This window comes from Dasypus novemcinctus, chromosome X (genome assembly GCF_030445035.2).
Source record: "Dasypus novemcinctus isolate mDasNov1 chromosome X, mDasNov1.1.hap2, whole genome shotgun sequence".
Taxonomy (NCBI): domain Eukaryota; kingdom Metazoa; phylum Chordata; class Mammalia; order Cingulata; family Dasypodidae; genus Dasypus; species Dasypus novemcinctus.
Genome location: NC_080704.1, coordinates 115,508,047 through 115,532,452, shown reverse-complemented (window position 1 = coordinate 115,532,452; position 24,406 = coordinate 115,508,047). Strand labels below are relative to the sequence as shown.

The 24,406-nt window shown below is 38.1% G+C and overlaps 1 protein-coding gene across 5 annotated transcripts in view; it reads right to left on the bottom strand.

Moving 5' to 3' along the window:
• Positions 1-23,225, bottom strand: part of VSIG1 (V-set and immunoglobulin domain containing 1) — a 39,092-nt gene extending 15,867 nt beyond the window's left edge. The window contains exons 1-4 of one of the 5 annotated variants that reach the window (XM_058291071.2): positions 23,040-23,225; positions 10,408-10,571; positions 6,548-6,655; positions 542-740 (exon numbers count right to left, since the gene is read on the bottom strand). In XM_058291071.2, coding sequence (XP_058147054.1) covers positions 542-740; positions 6,548-6,655; positions 10,408-10,571; positions 23,040-23,088 — 520 coding nt within the window. In that variant the 5' untranslated portion in view covers positions 23,089-23,225. Of the gene's footprint in view, positions 1-541; positions 741-2,363; positions 2,517-6,547; positions 6,656-10,407; positions 10,572-23,039 lie in introns of those variants that run through there. The other 4 variants (XM_058291072.2, XM_004466340.5, XM_012528211.4 and 1 more) reach the window with 4 other exon arrangements.
• Between the last annotated feature and the right edge of the window lie 1,181 nt (positions 23,226-24,406).

The window sequence follows — 24,406 nt, the reverse complement described above, 5'->3', positions numbered from 1 at the left end:
AATGAATATTTGTGTACAAATAAAGTACTTTTCAAAAATGGCTTAACCTGTGTTCCTTTTTCCAAAGAGCATCAACATTTTAAAAAGGTAACATCTTGCCTTCCTTCAAAAGAATGATTTACTGGTGGGCATTGAAGATGGCTTAGGAGAAAATTTTGGCATGTGTGTGAGGTGGGGGGTAGATTTTTTGTTATTTGTTCAATTAGAGTAAGTTGACATTTGTCTCCCCCAAGTAGAACTGGCTCTAATTGAAGGTTCTCTCTGAAAGAGTTTTTAGTGATCATTTGGGTTGTCCCAGGAGGTTGGGTCACCTAATGCTATCTGTCATTTCGGTCTGGCAGTTTCAACAGGTTTTATGAGAGATTCCTATGCACTTTTGTTAAAGACTGAGTTGATGGTATGTTCTTATTTCCCTGATAATAAGAAAAGCAGGGAAAATATTTATCCCAGGGACAGAAATGGCATCATAACTCACTGCCCTGGTTAATTCAATATCCTAAGTTGCTCCAAGAAGAGAAAAGGCAGGAAACATTGTCCATACCTAACACACTGACGTTGAGAGTGCCTTGGTTTCTGCCGGCAAAATCTGGAGGATTGTTAACATCACAGACATAAATTCCAGAATCTGCTGGCTGCATATGAGAAATAGTGATAGACGCATTACCCGGCTGAGAGGACCCTACAATTCGATCTTTATATCTCCCGATGGCTGCAGCTTGTCCACCTTCAGAGTAGTAAATCTAGGACAGAAAAAATAAGACAACTGCATGAAATAAGAACTCAAGAGTGCCAAAGGTTAGGATAATCTACTTGGAAGCTCCTTCTATCCAGCATTACCTTCTTTTATAAGAAGGTGCATTTTTTTTCACAGGGAGCAGGTCCCTGTGGCAAAGATTTCTCAATTCAGTGGGGGCACTTTAATTTTCTCATAGCTGCTCAAAGCTATTACCACATCTGCACTTCAAAGCAGCTGTGATGTCATCAGCACAAGGATTGTCTTGTTCTGTCTTACAGATGAGGATTCAGCTAAAGCTGACATGAACATAAACTTGGGCTAGGAGATCAAGATGCTAGCCTGATGGGTCTACCTGGAGGAAACTCGTTGTACAGAACACAAATGTCTAAGGGGAAAACCAAAATCAATTTTTCCTTTTTTTTTTTTTACACCACTTTATAAACCCTTCTTGTGTTGAGTTTACCTTACCCAGTGCTATGAGCCAGACTGTCTGGTCTTCCCTTTAATATACACACACACTCTTTTGGGTAAACAAACTTGGGTCCATTCTCATTTTTTAGAAGACTAACATTTCAGAGCAGAAAGGTCCCTGAGAAATCATCTGGCACCGTCCCCTCGAAGTTTAGGGTGAAACAAAGTAATCTAGTAAAGGGCCTAGTAAGTCTTAGTTAATGGTAGCTACTATCTTTCTCTCATGGCAAGAAGAAAAACTGGAATTATTATCATGTAGACTAATAAGGAAACTCAGATCCAGAGAGATTAACTAACTTATCCAAAGTCATAGGGGTTCATTTATTATTATTATAATTTATTATATACTAAACAAAGTTCTGAATTTTAGTCCCATATCCACTAAAGAACATAGATACTTAGATCATAATGACAACTGTGGGAGCAGCACGGTGTGGAAAAAGCCCTGTCTTACGAGTCAGATGACCTGGGTTTTTGCCACAATTCTGCCTTGACTGTGATACAGTCCACAGAGGTGGCTTCAAGTCCTGTCTCCATGGTAACCTGCTTTGTGACAACAAATAAAGTTATTTAATTTCTCCAATTTGAGGCCCAGAGAAGTAAAAAAAAAAATACGTGCACAATAACTGTTGGTACAGGTCTAGAATCCAGTTCACCTAACTTCTTGTCCAGTATTCTACCTCTCAATAGAACAATGAAAGAAGGAAGACAATCAGAAACCAAATGATATTGAGATAAATTTAAATATATTCTCCTTCAAGGAGAGTCAATATATATTTTTTAACTAAGGCAGAAAAGTAGCTTTTGAAGAAAAATTCAAAGGAAAGAGCATATTTAAGGAGAAAACAATTTGTTTCTCTTCTGCATTTGTTCTAATAGCAACCCATTTTATTTACTGCCCTAATGCAGCCATTTATTCATTCATTCACACCTACTGAGATCGAAAACTTTTTACCCAGAGGCATTTTGTTTGACTTACAAACCCAAAAGCCAGTTTCAGCTCAAGGTATTCCAGCGGGACAGGAGGAGATATAACTTGTCAAAGGTCTATTATTTTCATTTGTGTTAAAACCCATGAAGTCTGGAATTCAGTTTCACTAGGTAGCATTAGGCTTATTTACTTTCTAATAGACAATTTGAGGACCTTTTGACTTACTTGGTATAAAGTCTGACGTCCGTGTGAAAGCCCTTTAAAACCTATACATCTGGCCACTTCCCCTGCTGCCAGGAAAACTAGGGATAGGCCAGCTTCACTTATGTTAATGCTTGGTGACATCACAATGAGACCCAGCATCCAGTCAGGCCTAAAGCTCACAGTAAGTCCCAGCACATCCAAGGATCTTGTTTCTGCTGAGATCACGAGGTCAATAGAGTATGTTTTAGCCCTGGATTAGGACATCAAAAGAGTTGATGGCTGCAAAAGTCTCACAGTTGGACATCAAGGTGAAATCAGCAAAAAACAGTGAAATTCTGGACCAGTAACTTACCTTTTAAAAGGACCTTCACCTCTCCTTCTGCCCGAGCTCCTCACACTGTAGTATAACAAATTTTGCCTTTTCACAAATGACACTAAACGGTGTCAGGGATAGGAGTGGGGGTGAGGAGAGATAACAATGGAAACCTAAAAGGGAATGTACTTAGCCTTATAGTGTTGTGTGAGAAGGAAAGTCCCCAGCGCTAGACACCAGCCAGACACCTAGATGGAGGGACTTTCTGTTAGGGGAAGTTCACTCTGTCACACTCTCCTTGTAAAGAAAAAAAAGAAATGTTTTCCCGAAACTGTATATCTAATCACACAGGATGGAATGAAACAGGGACTGAAACTTGGTTCCATTTTCCACAAAATAACTAATTTAAAAATCAAAGCAGAAAAATGGCCAATGCCCTGCCCATGATCCTGTGTAGCTTTGTACACTTTTCAAAGAACGAATACTGTCAATGTAGAAATCAAAGCAATTGGCATCCAGGAAAAGCCACAAATGTTCAACAGGCCACATCCTTTTGAGTTGGAGGAAGGTCCTACTTTATGAAAATCCATCCAAGAGTTTCTTGAAGTGGTGATTGTTATTTTTTACTCATTTGCCCTTTGTGGCTATGTTCATGGCAGACTGCCCTACTATCATCCAAGGTTGCCCCTGCCCACCTACTTGGTAATGTTAGGGGCTGATATATGGCTTCATAATAGTACATTAGAAGACCACCTTAGAGATCACTTAGTACATGGTTTCGATTGTTAAAGAGTCTTCATTTTTAGTTACCTTACGTTTTACATTATGGTTTACATTTTAGCCAATAGACTGTTATAAATTTTTGGTGTAATTTAACATGTCCCATATCCATCATTGCATGGTCTTGTGGAACACTTCCATTGCCCCCCAGTTACCCTGATTCCATCTATTGTATACCTCTCTCCCCCTCCCCTCAGGGCCCACAGTGACAATCTACACTACTTGAAGGACCAGATTCACAGATAATTGCAAAAATACTGAGGGCTCCACATACTAGACTGCAGTAGCCCATTGGGAGCCACCAAATCTCTCAAGAGACACAATTCCCTCTGTTTGAGAATGTCAGGCCTCCCCAGGATTGGGTACACCTTCACACTCATTGTATGGGTCTCCACCCAATGATATAACACACTATGACAAAATGAGTACTCACACACTCCGTAGAGGCCTGCCCCTGTGCCAGATGCCCCCCACCAAGCACCTGAAACAGGTAATCCTTTCTTATTATATTTTCTAAAGAGTTTTCTCAACATTATAGTTTCAACCACATACTTGACAATCTCCCATGTTCAACTCTTCCCCCCAGCCCTCCCCCCAAAATTCCTTGGGCCATCTGACCCATCCTCCCATCCCTAGCCCCCCTCAAACTTGCAAAGCCCCACCCAAAGGTATCCCTATGCCCCCATCTTATCTCTTCCCTGTGCAAATACTTACCTCCAGCTTACCATAGATTTCACCCACGCAGGCATCGAATGTGCCACAGTGATGAAAAAGGTTGTTGATTTGGGAGAAGTGGGGTGAGGGGGTTGGGGGGTATATGGGAACCTCTTATATTTTTTTTAATGTGACATTTTTTGTGATCTATGTATCTTCAAAAGAAAACAATTGAAAAAATTGATGGGGTGGGGTGTGGGGAATGGGGTATGTGGGAACCTCTTATGTTTTTTAATGTAACATTTTGTGTGATCTACTAACTTTTAAAAAAGATAATTAAAAAATAAAATAAAAAAGATCCCCCCCAAAAAAAGAGTCTTCAGAAGCCAAATGGATATTGGAAATATGGGAAAAAGCTGGGAGGGGCTGGCAGGTAGTAGTGAGATCATAGGGGATTGTGGAAACTGTGGTGAACTGGAGGGCCAATGCAAACAAGGCATTGAAACTATTAGAACAAACAAAAAACACTGGGATGGCCAATCCAAACATATTCACAGGCTAAATCTGGCATAAGGGCCTTCAGTTTATAACGTCTGATTAACTTATTCTACTATAGAAAAGGACATTGAGGTCCCAATAAAGGACGTGATTTTTCCAAGGTCATACAATGAATTTACAGTCAGACCTAAAATCCAGACCTCCTGATTTCCGCTGAATACCTGAAGTTATCACTATTCCATGATGACTTACCTCCTTTGCAGCCATTCCATCCTCTACTTAAGCCCACCCCTTCTCTTGCCAGTTGCTGCTATTCATTGCCATGATGACATGTCTACCACTTGAGGTCCTCAATGTCTGCCAGTTGTAGCTGCAGGCCCCTCAATTCTGTGCATAGCAGCCTTTCCCCTCATACTGTGCCACTTTCTAATTCCATGAGGTCATGCAGCTAGGAGCCAGATTTGCCCTAAAATATTTTCTCCTTAGCTTTGTGACATTGCTCTCTAACTAGAGGGTTGGAGTATGAACAAGAAGGATTGAAAGAATTCAGTCTGCTTTCTGTTTGAGTCTGAGTTGACATAACTAAATGCCTTCATTCTTCAGAGCTGCTTTTCTTTGTTCCTCTGGGAGTATGGAGGGCATGGAAAACCACATAAAACTATCCATTCTTTCCCTTCCATCTTCTTGCTTTCTTGTGTACCACTCATGAAGGGGTTAGCCATGTGTGTGGAAGGGGATGAAAGTGCAGGCAAAGGTCTGCAGCCCAGACTTTTCTCTGGACTGAATGAGGGGGGATGAGATTGTACATGAAAGGAATAGAGCAGCAAAAATAAAGACTTTTCTGCCCCCAAACTACTCTCTTACTAGCCTGCCATTGGCCTAAGATAGTCACCATTTGAGTTGCTGCTTTTGGGTGAAAGCAGAGAAAGACCCTGCTTAAATGCATTTCTTTGGAATTGAACAAAATAAGCCATCACTATTCTCTAACATCTTAGTATGAGGTTAATTTATCACATTTAGCAAGAGTAGAAGCCTGAGGGAATGTGACACAGTCTTAAAGTTGATGGGAGTGGTGTGGGAAGGAAAGATGTTGAAATGTTTCTCAATGCAGTGATACTGGCATTTTGGCAGACAATTCTTTGTTGTTTGCATCTGTCCTGGGCAGCCAGGAAACATGAGGTCACTGTGTACTAGGAAACTTGTCCAAACTATGTGTGTGTTGAGGAGATGAAGATGTCAAATGGTTTCTTCCACTATGGATATTCTAGAAGTGTTAAGTATTACAAAATACCCATGCTAAGTAGGGCCAATGCCTGTTCTGTTCATGAGCAGGTGAGGTCTCTGTAGTTTTACCAGTGACAGGCTGAGTGGAAGAGAAGTCCATTGGTGTGACCATCCAAAACTTACATGCTAGCCTGTCTGTTTTCAGCTGAGAGTCCCTGCTGAGGGACTGACTATCTGAACTTGTCCGTGTTTTCTGGGATGAGGGCTTCCTGGGGTGGAGGACCATGCAAATGAATATCCTGGCCCTCTTGGCCATAAGACTTGTGCAATATTTCTGCTGTCCCCATTCACCAAAGGAGCCTCTTGACTGGGATAGTCAATAAAAGATAATCTCCTCCCTCAGATACTGAGAAATACCAGGCTTTGGAGTCAACCACACCTGCTTTTTTAACACAATGATTTTGGGGAGAAAAAGAAGATGGGACTATGGCAAGAGCTGGCCACTGACCTTCTCAGGGCAACACTAGGGCCTGAATCATTTGGAGAAGGCTGAAAAGATTTTCAGACGTGTATGAGAAGGCAAACTCACAACTGCTCCAGTTTCGCCAGGGGCTTGTCCTGATTTAGATGGTTACCAAACTCATACCCTCCCAACCCACCACCAAAGCTGGTTCCATTGCTTTAGAGACCCCAAACAATGAAGGGGTCCAGTAATACACCAATAGGTGTTTCTTACCTGAGAGGTCCAGCTACATCTTCCCCGAGCGTCTCTTGCATGCGCCATTTTTAGACACTGACTGACTGCCTTTTCCTCCATACCCTCAGTATTGAGGCACGGTCTGTGCTGTGTTTGAGCAGAAATGGGTGGATCTGAGAGCTGAATGCTATATGGTAGATTGCTACATCAACCCAGGGGTTGAATCAAATTACTTAGTGGTCAGTCTGGCAACACCTTACTCCCATAAATCATAGATTTGCCTAATAGCACAGCAGTCTCCTTCTATTATTCCCAGAATGTCCTACCAGCAGCCTCTAGATTAATGTATTGGATGCTTTACAGAATTTTGAATGCATGGAAGAGCTCAAACAAGAAACAAAGTTGGAATAGAGTCAAATACCATTTTGGAAATTGCCATCTCAACAGAGGATGTCTCTGACCCCTTGGTTGAGCAGGTTCTCTGTTCAGGGGCTCCACATGGGATGAGGAGAAGGCAGAGAATGGAACTGAGACCTCACTTTAGCCACAGGCACCTGGCAGGCAATAGAATTGGTAGAGCCATCAAAGCTGGATGGATCATGAGGGGAAGAGAACAGAAAGCCAATCCTGAGCTGGGGTGCCTCCCAAGAGCCCTCTCTTAGCTGTTCAGCTATATTAAGTGTATCTGTTGGGCTAGGTTCTCCAGTGCCCATGACTCAGTCCCTTTAGTACCCCAGGGTATGGTTGGTGTGGCAGCTGGATATTATTTATGAATCCACAAAAAGAAAAAGATTATGTTTGTAAACTGGTCTGTTCTTCTGGGTGCAATATACTTTGAATGCATTAGATTCAGCTGACATATTAAGATTAGAGCTTTGGTCCAACCACATCAGTAACGTGACTCAGATTAAGTCCCCACCCCCTTGGTGGGCCGGTATGAACTGACGCTCACTCAAGAAGACACACAAAAGAAGATACATGGGAAGAGAGAGAACTCCATAGATGCCAGACTGATATAGGAAGCGCAGAGAGATGAGCCCTATGCCAGCCTACAGCTGAGATCAGAAGAAGGTGGACCCATGGAGCCTTAAGAGGGAGAAGGAAGGAGAGACCAGGCAAAGATTGCCTGCCATCTTGCTCAACATGTGGCAACAGATTTTGTTGAGAAAGCAGCCTTGAGTTTTACTCTTTAAGACCTTTTAACTGGAAGATTTTACCCCAAATAAATACCCTATATAAAAGCCAACAGATTTCTGGTACTTTGCATAAGCACCCCTTCAGCTGACTAATACAGCTGGGACAGGGATTGTAAAAATTTGCCATTTTGTGAATAGTGATGCTAATAATAATAACGCACATTCATTATATGCTTACTATATGGAAGGCTTCTAAGTGCTTCATAAGCATCATCTCATTTAATCTTCACAGTAAACCTATGGAGTAAGTAAATAGGCCCATTTTACAGATGGGAAAACTGAACCTCTGAAAGGTCAAGTGACATGTCTAAGGTCACCCAGGGAGGTCAGGGTAGGGAGCAGAACTGATATCCATCAGGAGGTTTCCACTAGGGCTCCCAAAACTACTCTTGTGACAAATAAGAAGGAAACACACGCCTGTGGTGTATTGGGAGAAAAGGAAGGTGTTCCAGTTCTCTTGCAATAGAGACATAAAGAGCTGAAATGGAAATCTGGCTGGAGCAAGCTGAAGCAAGACTGGAGAAGAGGAGGAAGAGAAAGCTTGCCTTTATCAGGGATGGTATTCACTGTCTCCAAGCCTAGAGTTGGCCTTATTCCACCTGTTCCTCCACTCAGCCAATACACACATATCTCATGGAATTGGAAGAGCATCTGGAATGTTTTAAGATGAAGAAGCAAGCTCTCACTGATCCAGTGGCTCAGTGAAGAAGAATTTCTTTGATGTGGACATCCCAAAAGAGCATATACCTTTAAATTATTTGCTTGACATATACCTGACATTTTGGAGAATAAGGCAAATCATAAGTAAATAAACTGCTCAATAAAAAGTGTTAATAGATCTTCTTTTAAAAGTGCTTCTAAGAGATGTCCTGAACTCAAGCCATACTCAGTTCAATCACCTACACCATCTTCTGTTTCATCTTCAGGTCTAGAAAAAGCACATTGCTGGTCACATGATGCTTCAGCCCTCCAGCTCTCAGTTGCGCACCAATTACATGGTACAACCAAGAGGTGGCCTTGCTCATTCCAATGTCAGAAAAGAATTTGTGTTTTTGAACATGAACTTGCCTTCCCTCCAGTCAGTTAAGGATATCTTGACTTTAGTGCCAAGCATAAAAAATGTTTAAAGTATATTGGTAAGTCCTCACTAAAATCAGCCCCTACTGGCAAAATGAGAAGGACTACAAGATTACGGACAGAGTGTGCGGAAAGACTGACAGGAAATTGAAATGAAAAAGAAGAAAGGTCATGTGATTATTGCCATCCACCATCTGAAAGCAACATGCAAAGTAAAGGGCTGATTTCTTTGTTGACGCCAACATGCAAGATCTTGGGCTAGGACATTTTCAGTGATGGATATATGTAGAATTACTGCTGCTGCTGCATCTAATGATAATGATGATGATGATAATAATGGTATTTACAAGGGAGAAAACTCACAGGCTTTTACATTTTTCTAAGTGTTTTCACACTTATTTTGCCAGTTGATTCCCCATGAGAAATGTAAGGAAGTATTACTGATCTACCATACTTTAAAGAGATATTTGTATAAGGTAATTAGTACTTACCAAAAATGTTTAACTTTGACTAGTGGTAGCACTGATGGAATCTTCTTCTTCATAATGCTTCCTTTTTAGAACCTCTGACCAACAGAGAACTCAGCACCCCCAGAGGACCAATGATAGCTGAAGCAATGCTGATCAAAGAGTGACTCCTCCAAGCCAATACCCTCCTTTTCCACTCTGCTCCTGAGTCTGCCCCAGCCCACTCAACTCACTCACCCTCTATCTTTTTACTAATCGAAACCCTTCTTATCCTTTAAGACCCAATTAAACTACATCCAACTATTCCAAGCCAACATTTATATGTCTTTTCTCTGAACTCACTGATCTGCATCATGGATTCTTTTGAGAACTTGAAGAAATCTATATACTTTTACTCTCAAAGATGAGAGCAGGCATGCATGCATATATGTTTTCACACACATGCACACACACACACACACACTTCTGACTATACAATTTTAGTCCTTGGGCTAATTTAAAGAAGGAATTACTCTCAAGGCCAGGTGAGAGAAACCTTGGAAGTAGGCAGCTTGCAGGGGGAATCGTTATCCTCCTTTGACTTTCGTCCACTCTCCTCTGGTAACCTCCTCCTCCCCCAACCCTATGCCTACTCACCCCATCTTCTATCCACTAGTCTCATGCTATCCTTGATTACCCAGGGTTTGTCACTACTAAGGCCCTATTCCTCCCATCTGGGAGTCTCATTCTGCCAGGACTCAGTCTGACACAAAGAGCTAGCTCACTTGACAGGCAGCCTCTTGATAATACCTGTGACATAGACCTGCAAGATCAACTAGGACATGCATTTCAACCAGGTTCTTCTGGAAATAATAGTCTGGGAGATATTTGGGGGAGGGAAGACATTTAATAACCATTGATCATTTCACCTATGAGAATGGTTATTCCTGTCTACTCTAGAATGCATGACATACTTGATGTTGACCAACACAGAACTGAGATAATGGGTTAAAATGAAAGATGAAGAGAGGGCAAAGGTCTTCCCTAACCAGCTGTTTTCAGCTCCTCTGTATCTGATGTTATCCCACTATCATCCCTGGTTTACTGCTTCTTCAGACACCAAACCCAACAGTTTTTAGTCAGAACTACCAAAGGGTAACAGTTTAGAAAGAGTCCTTACGGATATTGGCTCCAACTCCTTTTTGGGATAGAAAGACCACTGGATGACAAGCTTGTCCTGGGAGGCCACAGTGGTGGTGTAGGTACAGATGAGAGTGACATCAGATCCAATAGTCACATTCACAAAACTATCTGGGATGGTCACTTGCACCACACTAACCTGACCTAAAAAGAGAAGCATCAAAAAGACATTGGTATACAGTCACATTTTGATGACACTTTTCCATTACAAAGAATTTTCAATGACATCTCATTTGAGGAATCCAAAAGGAGGATGAGAAGGTATGATGAACCATAGAGGAAAGCTGAGCAAGCAACTGGGGTGGGGATAGGAGAAGTCCTAAAAAATTACAGTGTGAAGATACTTGAATCCTGTTTTTAAAGTGTTGTTCTGGGACCCAAAAAGATCCAAGTCCCTGGTAAACAACCATTTCAGTTTGTCCAGGACTGGGGGGGTTCATGGGACATTGGAATATCAATTTTAAAACCTGGAACTTCTCAGACAAACCATGCCAGTTTTATTAGAATATTCAGTGCAGAAAACAGAAATATCCTGGGAAAACCAACACGAGTTGGCCACCCTATCCATTTTGGGTGGCTTCAAAATCAAAGTATATTCATAATAATACTGAGATGTTATTTTTCTTTTTCACCCTCATGAATATACAGTGGAGTTTTCCAATGGAGTTTTGCCTATATAACAGGTAATGATGTCATTGCTCTGCAAGCTAATGGAATGCATGCTTGTGTATTTTTTGTTTTAATTTCTATATGGTAAGTGTAGATAAAAATAACCCACATAGCAAAAACTGTATGGGATTCTCAATAATTTTTAATGAAAAATGTTATTGAGATAATTATAGGTTGACATGCAGTTCTAAGAAATAAAACAAACAGAGAAATCCCATATGCACTTTACCCACTTCCTTCCAAAGAAAACATTTGGTAAAACTATATGTATAATATCACAATCAGGACATTAACATTCATACAATCCACTGATACTGTTCAGATTTTCCCAGTTTTACATGTACTCATTTGTGTGTGTATTTTGTTCTATAATATAATGAAGTGTAGATTCAGGTAATCATCACAACAGCCAAGGTACTGAATAGTTTCATAACCACAAATATCCCTCATATTGCTCTTTTATAATCACATGCACCTCTCTCTCACATTATATAGATAGTTGGATTCAATTTGCTAGCAGTTTTTGAGAATTCTGTGTTCAAGTTCATGAGAGATATTGGTCTGTAAATTTTCTATTTTTGTATACATTTGTCTGGTTTTGGTATCAGGGTAGGACTGGCATCAGGGAGTTGTAAATTCTCCCTCCTCTTCTATTTTTTGGAATAGATTGTATAAAATTGATGTTAATTCATCTCTAAGTGTTTGGCAGAATTATACAGTAAAATTATCTCGGTTTGGATGTTTCTTTTTCAGGAGATTTTTAAATTATGAATTCAATTTCTTTTTTTTATGGTAATGACCATATTTATTTATATATTTTTATTCTTTAAGTATTTATTATTTAAGAAAACAAGTAATTTTTTTACCATGCTTTGCCCTCTAGAAGGCTTTTATTTAAATTTTTTAAATTAATAGATCACAAGGAATGTTACATTAAAAAACATTAAAAAAAAACATAAGAGGTTCCCATATAGCCTACTCCCCTCTCCCCACCACATCATTTTTGTAAATGGTATTTTTTCGAAGATATATACATCACAAAAAAAATGTTACACTAAAAAATATAAGAGGTTCCGGTATACCTTCCACCACCACCCCCTCCACTCTTCCAACTCCAACAACCTCACTCTTGCTTGTGGGACCCTCATTGCACTCAGTGAAAACATTTTGGGGTACTGTTGCACTACACAGATAATAGTTTACCCTGTAGTTTGCACTCTCCCCCAGTACATTCAGTGGGTTATGGCAGGATATATAAAGTCCAGCATCTACCCTGTAATATCATTAAGGCAACTCAAAATCCCAAAAATGTCCCCACATCACATCTCTTCTACCCTCTCCCTGCCCTCAGCAACTACTGTGGCCAATTTCTCCACCTTGATGCTAAAATTTCTTCTATTATTCATCACAATAGTTTTATAGTAGAATATCAGTAAGTCCACTCTAGTCCATATTCTATTCCTTCATTCTGTGGACTCTGGGATTGTGATGTCCTCTCCACCTCTAGATCAAGAAGGGGCTTAAATTCCGTATGGATGATGGATGCAATTCCTTTGCTTACAGTTGTAGGCACTCTTGATCCCCTGGTGTGGTGGTTGACCATCATGAATTCAATTTCTTTAGTGAGTTTGATAGTTAGATATTTTTGAGGAATTGGTCCATTTCTTCTAAGTTGCCAAATAGATGAGTGTACAGTTGTTTGTAGTATTTCCTTATTATCTTTTTAATGGCTGCAATATCTGTAGTGATACCACATATTTCATTTCTGTAAATTAATTACCTGTGTCATATCTTTTTATTTTTGTCAGTCTTGCTACAGGTTTAACAATTTTACTAATTTTATAAAAAGAAATAAATTTGTATTTATTAATTTTTCTCTATGCTTTTCCAAATTTCAATTCTACTAATTTTAGCTCTTATCATTATTATGCCCTTCCTTCTGCTTATTCTGGGCTTACTTTGCTCTTCTTTTTCTAATTACTTGATGTAGGAACTTAGATTATTGACTTGAGACTTTTCTTCATTTCTAATGTACAAATTTAGTGCTATAACTTGCTCTCTCAGCACTGCATTAGCTACATGTCACATTTTTTATATGTTGTATTTTTATTTTCACTCAGTTTGCCTTTCTCTCGTCATCTTTCAGAGTTCTTCCTTGGTTGTCTCTTGCATTATTTCCAGAGTTTATGACTGTGCTTAGCAGGGAGAAGCAGGGAGAAATGGGTCTATGCCATCTTCTCCGGACCAGAATGCCCCTACAATTTTTAAGAGCATAGAAAGACCGGAAGTCTGAAAAGTTTGAGAACTGCTGGCCTTCCAAAAGGGCTAGATGGTTAGCTGTCAATATGATTTAGAAGACTACCAAAGAGCCCCTACCCCCAGTGCATCTGAATTTCTCAGTACTATAGAAACATTTTTTCAAAGAGCTGGTTAACAGTATAGAGGCACACTGGCTCTGGTTATTACCCATTACAAAGTTAGGTAGTTTAAAACCTCTCCATGATGGGACATAGGACTGATCTACTAAGTATTGGAAGACAGTGTCAGGTATAAGAGATGCTCTCTATGGTGCAGGGAGGGTAGAGTGAGAGCCTTAGCTCCCATCAGGGTTACAGATTGGGGCAGGGATGGGATTAGGATTCAGAGATCATTTGAGAATTACAGGGCATCATACAGAAAGAAGAATTCCTGTCCCCCTTCCCAATTTTGCATATGTAAATACCTCTCTTATTTCTTATTTTTCTTACTTAATGATATCAGTCAGGCAAAAGGAACTTATTAGATTAATTAACATTTAGAAAAATTGATAGAAAAAGCAAACCATTATACTGATTACCCCTGGTTTCCAATATTGAAAAACTGTGTTCTCTGTCACGGTCCAGGCCATTTGATTCAGTCGCTTCACTGTCAGAAATTAGCTGTTTATAACAAATGATGCCTTGATGAATTGAGAGAAGTGCTTTAAAATGCAGAGATTGGCAGAATGGATTAAAAAAATCATCTCTCTATATGCTGTCCCCAAAATATTTTAGTTACAATGACACAAAGAGGTTGAAAGCAAAAGGATGTATTCCACGCAAATAGTAATCAAAGTAGAGCTGGCATGGCTTTATTATTGCCAGACAAAATAGACTTTAAGCCAAAAAAGGTTGCAAAAGACAAAAGACATTCTATATTGATGAAAGATTCAATTCATCAAGAAGATATCATAATTATAAAGATATATTCATGTAACAATAGGATCTCAAAATGTATGAAGCAAAACTGGACAGAATTGAAGGGAGAAATTGACGGTTTTATAATAATAGTTAGAGACTTCAATATCCCACTATAAATAATGGATGGAACATATAAACAAAAGATTAATAAAGAAATAGAGGATTTAAACAATGCTATAAATCAATTAGACCTAACAGACATATTCTAAATGTTTCACACAACAACAGGATACACATTCTTTTCAAGAGACATGGAACATTTTTCAGGGTAGAGCCATATGGTAAGACAGAACAAGCCTTAATAAATTTTAAAATACTGAAATCATATGAAGTATCTTTTCTGATAACAATGGAATGAAATTAGGAATAATATCAGAAGGAAAACTGGAGAATACATAAACATGTGGAAATTTAACAAATGCACTCCTAAATAACCAATGGGTCAAAGACAAAAAATCACAAGGGAAATTAGAAAATTCCTTGATACAAATGAAAACAAAAACAGAATATAACAAAACTTATGGGATGCAGCAAAAGCAGTGCTATGAGGGAAATCTATAGCTGTAAATATCTATATTAAAAAAAGAAGAAAGATCTCAAATCAATAACCTGACTATGTACCTTAAGGAACTAGAAAAAGAGTAAACTAAACCCCAAATCAGTAGTAAAAAATCTCCCATCAAAGAAAAGCCCAGGACAAGATGGCCTTGTAGGTGAGTTCTACCAAACATTTAAAGATTTACTACCAATCAATCCTTCTCTAACTCTTCCAAAATTTGAGGTGGAGCCAACACTTTTTAACTCATTCTATGAAGCAAGGACTTCCCTGATAACAAAGCCAGACAAAGATATCACAAGAAAAAAAACTACAGGGCAATATCTCTTATTAATATAGATGCAAAAATCTCCAACATCCTATTAAAAGCATCATACTAAAAGCATAATACAGTCTGACCAAGTGGGATTTATCCCTGAATGCAAGTGTTGTTCAACATATGGAAATAAATCAATGTAATACACTACATTAATAAAATGAAGGAAAAACCCACACAATCATCTCAATTGACAGAGAAAAAGCATTTGACAAAAGCCAACATCCTCTCATGATAAAAAACACTCAGTATACTGGAAATAAAAAAGAAACTTCCTCAGTATGATAAAGGGCATCTCCAAAAACCTACAGCTAATATCACACTTAATGGTGAAAGACAAGCTTTTCACTGAAGATTAGGCACAAGACCAGGATGTACACTTTCACTACTTCTATTCAGCATAGTACTGGGAGATCTAGCCAGAACAATTAGGAAAGGCAAAGAAATAAAAGGCATCCAATTTGGAAAGAAGGAAGCAAAAATTCTCTGTTTACAGATGATGTGATCTCATAGGGGGAAAAAAGCCCTAAGAATTCATAAAAAAAAAATTGTTTGAGCAAATGAATTCAGTAAAGTTGTAGGATACAAAATCAACATGCAAAAATCAGTTTATCTCTATACACTACCAATGAACAATGCAAAAAGGAAATTAAGAAAACTATTCCATTTCCAATAACATCAAAAAGAATAAAATACTCAGGGGAAAAAATGTAACTAAGGAAGTGAAAAGCTTGTACATTTGAAATTACAAAACATTACTCAAAGAAATTAAAGAAGACCTAAATTAATGGAAAGACATCCTTTTTTCATGGATTTGAAGACTTGATATTATTAAGACGATAATATCACCCAATGCAATCTGTAGATTCAATGCAACCCTTACCAAAATCACAATGGTTTTTTTTTGCAGACATTGATAAACGTATTCCCAAATTCATATGGAATTTTAAGGGACCCCAAATAGCCACTACAATTTTGAGAAAGAAAAACCAAAATTGGATGACTCACATATTTAAAACTTACTACAAAACTAAAGTACTTGAAACAGTGTAGTACTGGAATAAGGATAGACACATAGACCAGCAGAGTGCTTACAAACAAACCTTTATATATTATGGTCAGTTGATTTTTGAAAGGGCTGCCAAGACTCTTCAATGGGGAAACTAAGTCTTTTCAACACATGGTGCTGGGAATATTGGATATTGACATGCTAAATAATGAAGTTGGACCCCTTCCTCACAATATATAAAAAAATTAACTCAAAATGGATCAAAGACCTAAATTTAAGAGCTGAAATGATTAAATTTTCAGAAGAAAATAGAGAGGGAAATCTTCATGATCTTGGATGTGGTGATGGTTTTTAAAATATGACAAAAATTATAGGCAACAAAAGAAAAAATAGATGAATTAGATTTCATCAAAATTAAAAGCTTTTGCATATCAAACTACAATATCAAGAGAGTGAAGACAACCCACAGAATGGGATAACATTTTTCCAAATCATATTTCTGATAAGTGTTTAATATCCAGAACATATAAAGAACTCCTGGAACTCAATAACAAAAAAACAAACAACCCAATTTAAAAATTAGTGAAGGATTTGATTTCTCCAAAGAAAATATACAAATGGTCAATAAGCACATGAAAAGATGGTCAACATCATTGGTGATTAGGGAAATGCAAGTCAAAACCACAATGAGGTATCACCTCATACCTAATAGAATGGCAATTAAAAACAAAAACAAAATCAAGTGTGCTCTTGAGGATGTGGAGAAATTGGAATCCCCATGGATTGCTGGTGAGAATGTAAAGTGGTACAATCACTGTGGAAAACAGTTTGGCATATTACCACATGGCCCAGCAAATCTACATCTAGGTATATAACCAAAAGAATTGAAAAACAGGACCCAAACAGATACTTGTATACCAATGTTCAAAGCAGCATTATTCACAATAGCAGAAAGGTAGAAACAACCCAGGAATCCACCAACAGATGAATGGATAAATAGAATGTGGCATATACAGATGTATACAAAAGAATATTATTCAGCCATAAAAAGGAATGATGTTCTCATATATGCTACAGTATGGATGAACCCTGAACACTTTATGCTAAGTGGGAGAAGCCAGTGAAATGTTTAAAATAGGCAATTCATACAGAAAGTAGAATAGAAGTTACCAGTGGCCAGGAGTGGGGGAATGGGGAGGAATGGGGAGTTGTTGCTGAATTGATACAGAGTTTTCATTTGGGATGATGAAAACCTTCTGGAAATAACAATGATGGTTATGCAATATCGTGAATGTACTTAATGTCCCTGAACTGTACAATTAGAATTTAAAATGGTAAATTGTGTTACCTATATTTTATAACAATAAAAAAGACAAACCATTATACTGATTACCCCTGGTTTCATAGATTTGAAAGCCTTGTTCTCTGTCATAGCCAGGGCACTGGGTCCAGCTGTTTCCCTGCCAGAAACTGGCCATTTACATGGCAACAGATGTCTTGAGAGAAGTACTTTAGGGTAGACACAAAACAGCACCTTCTAACTCCACACGATTTCCTTCTTCCAAATGTTCACCTCCCCATGCTTTTCCATAATGCCTCTCCCCAAAAGAAGATTGGCCTTCAGAAAGCAGCTACTCTTTCCAACACAACGTCACTGAAGAAAGCTAAATGGTTTTTATCCTCTCTCAGAGGGCCCATCTCAATTCTCCTGAAAGTTAGTCATATTTCTGGCTGTGCTTAAATAATGACTTTCAAATGTGAATCTCCTATCTTGAAAGTGTCATTAAAAGGACAGAAATGGGGATTTAGTGGCCCTTAATGTTTCCCAGAAACTTTGCCCTTAAAAACAACAGAGAGTTTGAGACATTATTTGACAATACCTGTTACAGGATTGGCTAAAGGTTGGAATTTATGAGGGCTGCTTTCAGCAAAGTACTTGAAGACAGTTCTCACACCAGGAGAGCTGTGAAAGAGACTGTGAAGCCTAGCAACAGATACCTTTTGAGCACCTACTTTGTGTCAGAAACAGTGCTAAGTATTGGGGAAACAACAATGAACAAGGCGGACATGATCCTTGCCTGCTATGTCAATACAGTGGGGGGCCATTAGTAGCATAAACCAGAATTAAGGTGAATGAAAAGCAAAGATTTGGAAACTGTTGATCTGGGTGAAGTATTCTCAACACTTTAAAATAGAAGATATATATATATATACACACACACACACATATATATAAAATTTGAAATATTTAAAAGCTCAGTAATTTTCTAAAAAAGAGTCTGGAGGCTGGCAGAAGGTTTGCCCTCATGCACAACTGAGCAGAGTCAGAGAGACAGATAAAGCAGATACAACCCCCAGATATTGGTTCCTTTGAGGGCTAAAGAGACCCATGGGAGTTATGGTCATGGCCGATGGGGTTAACTACCAGGGCAGATGGCCCCTCTTTGGAAATGGTGTTTATGTGTGATGAATCTGGACTCAGATGGGATCTCCCTTCATAAGACTTTCATGCTAATGTGCTGGAGGTGCAGTTAATGTTGGGGTTTAAGATATATTTAGGGGATTTGAATCTCTGGACTGACAATGTGATAGCCAGATCCTGAGCCTCAACAGACTCCAGCACCTACAATCTGATTTATTGGACTTACCACACTCAGCTAAGATGGAGGTGAAGAAGGACAACCACCACACCATGGAGCCTAGAGTGATTACAACTGAAAATGGGAGGATTGCATCCAGCATCCAGGTGGAATCTGAGCCTCCTCTTGACATAAAGGTGCAATGGACACAACCAATCCAGTGTCCACATAGAAGAGGTGGCATTGGATTGGGAAAAGTGGACATAATGGACAAAGGGTATGGGGAAAGGCAGGAAGAGATGAGAGGTGGAGGCGTCTTCGGGACATGGAGCTGCCCTGGATGGTGCTTCAGAGGTAATCACCGGACATTGTAAATCCTCACAGGGCCTACATGATGGAATAGAGGAGAGTATGGGCCATGATGTGAACCAATGTATATGAGGTGCAGAGGTGCCCAAAGATGTACTTACCAAATCCAATGGATGTGTCATGATGATGGGAACGAGTGTTGTTGGGGGGGCGGAGAGGGGGGGTGGGGGGGTGGGGTTGAATGGGACCTCACATACATATTTTTAATGTAATATTATTACAAAGTCAATAAAAAATAAAAAAATTAATAAAAAAAAAATAAATAAATAAATAAAATAAAAAAAAAAAGCTCAGTAATATCACCTTGGAATTAGTATTGCAATCTCAAAATTTAAAGTGAGAACATATATTTTCAAGAATACCAGACATTGTCCCATAAACAGGTAACAATTGACAAGCAAACTCTCAAGACTATTTTATTGCTCAGATTCCCAATACCCACCACAATAATCAGCCCTTAAATTCTGAGAAAACGGTGGGTTTTCAGAAATTTGCCTATCCCTAATATAATGACAATTCACTTCAGAGCTAAGAGCTATATATTTCCAGATGAAATTTTTAAAAATATCACATTATTCAATTGGTATACATTACTTAAACGTCTGAGATCATCCTCCAGCCCAGCACTATACAATAGAACTTTCAGTGATGATGGAAATATTCTATCCCTGCCCTGGATATCAAGCACTTGAAATATGGCTAGTGCAACTGAGGAATTCAAGTATTAGTTTAATTTAATTTAAATTAATTTAAGTTTAAATTAATTTAAATTTATATCTCCACATGTGGCTAGTGGGCAGAGCAAATATAGACTTAAAATGAAGGTGCTTATGTACATGTGAGGGAGAAATTGTTTCCTTCCTTTGGATGAACTCATACTGAATTATTCAACCATTCAACTATTATTCAACTATTATTCAACGAAAAAAGTCAGAAAATTCTATACATTGACAGGACTGTGAATAAGTAGCAAAATAAAGATTAGTACTTGATTTAAACAAAACCCAAGACTCAATTTCTCTCAATGCCCCAGTTGAATTAAAAAATAAAACAAATGAGCAAAACCACATATGTGATTGAAAAATGTGTGACTGCTTTTAAAAATTAGTGCTTATTGTTAAAGGAATATGATCCAAGGTGCATATGCTTATATTAATCAACATTTTTAAAAATGTTATATGTATCATGTTTTGGTAATAATTAGTTCATTGATTTACTTGATGCCTATGATGTGCCAGGCACTTTGCTTAGGGGAGTAGATTCTTATTCTCTTAACATACCATGGCAAAAAATAGTCCCCAATAGCCATATTTAACCTGATATATTTGAAATAATTCCATTTCTGGAAAGTTAACGTATGTCTGCTTCATTCATGAGATAGGAAATAATATAACCAAATGATAATTCACTTTTGGATTTGATTGCAAAATCAAATTACAAATATATTGCCACTTTAAAAAGCATTGCACATACTTCCAGAAAGTGAAAGCAACACTGATGCCTCTTCCCATCAGGTGACTAATGCATTTTACAAATGCCTAAAATGATATGCATAAAATTTTTGTAGAAGACATTTTTTTAGTTAAAATTAGTTTTCCTGAATTGTAATTTCACCTAAGATTTCCTAAGAAGTCATTAGAAACATTTTGATTAAAATGAAATCTATCATACTTAGTTCTATCATACTTTATTTAAATAGATTTTAAATATGTATGTGAAAATTATTTCTGGATGGGGTTTAGAATGGCCATTCACTCTTTCAACATACATTTACTAAGGGCCTCCTATGTGCCAGGCACCATGCTTGACACCAAAAAGTGACATTCTCCCTGACCAGGAAACAAGTCCAGGGAGTGCATCAAATTGCTCACTAATGAAAATATTATCAGTTGTTTCAGAGCCATGTCTGGATACTGGTATAGGTTACAGAAATCTTGCTTTCCCTAAGTTCCATATGTCAGCACAGCAAACAATGATACATTTATATATTTCCATTCCATCTGCCAGACTGACACTACCACATTTTCATTTGGACCAGCTAGATTGTATAGATACAATAGTATACATTACACACCAACAAAACCAGTTATCTAAATTTAAGATAAAGTTCTGAAGTATTTATTGGTCATTTGGATGGGGCTTTGTTCTAAAAGTCCTTTAGATAAAACATTGCATACAAGGTGCAAGTCCAATGTGATAGATACATTTGCCAAGGATAAAAAAATAAGAAATTCACCCAGTCCTCTGAGTGATAAGACTGTGTTACTTTTTATTTTCTTATTCATACATTTCCATATTTTGCAAACTTTTTACAATGACCATACATTATTTCTAATCAGGAAAAACAATTTTTATAAATAAATGCATAATGTGTATATATCTAATATATAATGTGTATTGTACATATAAATTTGTTACCAAAATGTTCTTATATAAATGTTCTGAAACTGGGTGTACAGGCCAGTGTAAGGTCTCCTATAGGGAAGCAGATGTTGACAAAAGGAGTGTTTTCAGAAGGCTGGTGCAAAAGACTCAGGGGTCGACCCAACTAACTAATGACTGGAAGCTTTTAATACAAAGTTTTCACAGTCTAAAGATAAGGTTTAAAATGAATATTCTTGGGGGAAAGAAAAAGCAGCAACATGTGTTCTCATCAGGATGCACGCTACTGAGAAAGCCAATTTTAACCAGTTCCAAGGCCTGGTTCGGACACTAGATAAATGAGGTATTTCTCTCTGGTGATGATAAGCTCTATACAGCATATATGCTTAGACATTTAATAATGAACATTTAAAGAACTTTTATTAAATACCATATAGTTTTGAAAAACAACAATTTTTTTCTAATTTTAAAAACAGTGTGTCTGTAGAAAACCCAGAAAAATAGTGAAAAGCTGCAGAATAAAATAAGAATAATCTATAATCCCATCACCCAGAAGTAACCATCATTATCAACATTTTGGTATATAATCTTCCAGTTTTATTCTAGGTGTGTGTGCACCCACATACACGCATGCAAGTGTGTGATGATTTCATAAAATTGGGATTGTCCTATGTATTGCATCCTGCTTTTTTCACTTAATACTAATCCTGAGTATTTTCATAAAGCTTTACATGTTTCATAGGCATCATTTTGATGACTGCCTATTATGACCAAAGGCTTAAAATTCCTCTTTTTGGATAAACAATATTATTGTAACTACCACGGCCCTAACTTATTACAAAAACAGATTCTTTGAAAAGACTAGGCAAGGGATTTTCTGAGTTAATGCTATCTCCTGGGTCTAACCAACATCCGGATTTTTGACTCTCAAAATGATTTTGTTCTGCTCAAATCCTCCAAAACATCCATATTGTGCACAATGATAAATCACTCACATATTTTCCAAAATACAGTCTCAGGCTTGGAAAACTTCAATTTCCTAACAAATGTTAGCTAGTAAACCAAATCAGTAAGTCAGTTTTCCAACATGTAAGCATGGCAGGCCAGTCAATCCAGGCTTTGCCTGTTGAAACAATCCAAGTCAGTCACAGTAAGATTAAAGGAAATACTGAAGTAAAACAGAAAAATTATCCTTAAAACAAACTAGTTTCTGAGTAAACTCATCTGTTCCCCTTTCAAACAAAGTTATAAAAGACACCGGGATTTTTTTCTGAGAAAAGCTTAATTCAGAGCCCATATGAAACCAGGATATTACACATTGCCCACCTGACAATAAGATCAGCATGGAAGATATTTTCTAAGCAGGAGACTTGAAAAAATTATTTCACACAGTTTACTAGTCACAATTCCTTTGAAGTGCAGGGGCGAATGTTCTATATAAAAATTTGCAATTTCAGTTTAAAAGGAAACTCCATTTCCAATTATCTTTGGTGGTTTGGAGATCCTTTACTTACCTACAAGGCAGTTGAAGATCAGAAAGACCTTCCAAAGTGCGAACACCATTGTGTTGAGGTTAGTTGAGAGCAGCCAGGTCCTGGTAGCTGGCCTGGGCTAGGTTGAGCCTCACACTGCCTCCTACAATCACACCGAGGTTTTCCAGGCTTATCTGCTGAACATCACCAAGCAAACATGCCTCTTCGGGCTTCCTTATTGGGCCCAGACCTTTCTCAGAGCAGATTTGTGTTTTTTTGAAACACTTTTCATGGGGCGTGTATCGTTGATATATTTGCTACTGTGTTAATAATAAACCCACATATTTAAATTCTTCAAACTCTTTGTACACAGGTTCTCTAAGTTTTATTGTTTAAAAACAATCTCAATAAATAGCTATACTTGGGGAGAAAAGCTATACTTGGAAGAAAGCCTATGCAAATAGAAAGCTGGCAAGATTAATTAATTTCAAATTTTCCCAGAGAAGTTTTACACTATTGATTCACTAACCTCCTTTTGCAAAGGAGGTTAGTAAATTGGTGCTATAAGGTTTCCTGGGGAAGTGGGGTTCACTGGGTGGGCACAGGGGTTATGAACTGAAAAAGCATTCATTTCTATGGGAACAAACTCTGGACAATGTCACACGTTTTTGAATCTCTGGCAGTTCTCACTGCCCTCCACCAAAATTGTGAGAAATCATTGCATGGTATGCCTTCCTAAGGTTAGAAACCTTATAGCACTTATTTACTAAACTAATTTTGCAAAATCAGGTTAGTGAATAAATACTCTAAAACTTTCAATGGATGAGTGGGAATTTTTACAGAATTAGATTCCTGAGTAGGTGCTATGGGGTTTCCTTGGAAAGGGGGTTTGCTAGGAAGGCTGCACAGGTAAGCAGCCTTTATATGAACATGAATTTCCAGCAGAGTTCCTCTCAAACTTATGTAACCCTGAGAAACCTAAGATCCTCTTCTGGCTCTTCCCACATGCTAGCTTCAATAACATCCTGTATGGACTTTTTCATCAAGTACAAATTCCTTAATCTGGATTCCCACCTGTTTAAGACCTCACCTCATCTAACTTTTGTCACATAAAATCATTCAACTGAAAAATGCTGTCAAGATTTATCATTTCCAACCCTTCAGTCACATGAAAATTGTGCAAGTGTCAAGTGATATGTTTTATGAACTTACATTTACAAGAAATGTTAAACCCCATTTCACCTTAGCTTAGGCAATTCCCCACTGCTTCTCAGAGGGCCATACTGCTTGCACCAGCCTGATTCCTTCTAGCAGCTTTCCCCCTCCATGCTTGCATCTGATGTCAAGCCTTGAGTCCATGTGACTTCCATTAGCACTTAGAATTTTCTCTTTACTCCTCTTAATATCCA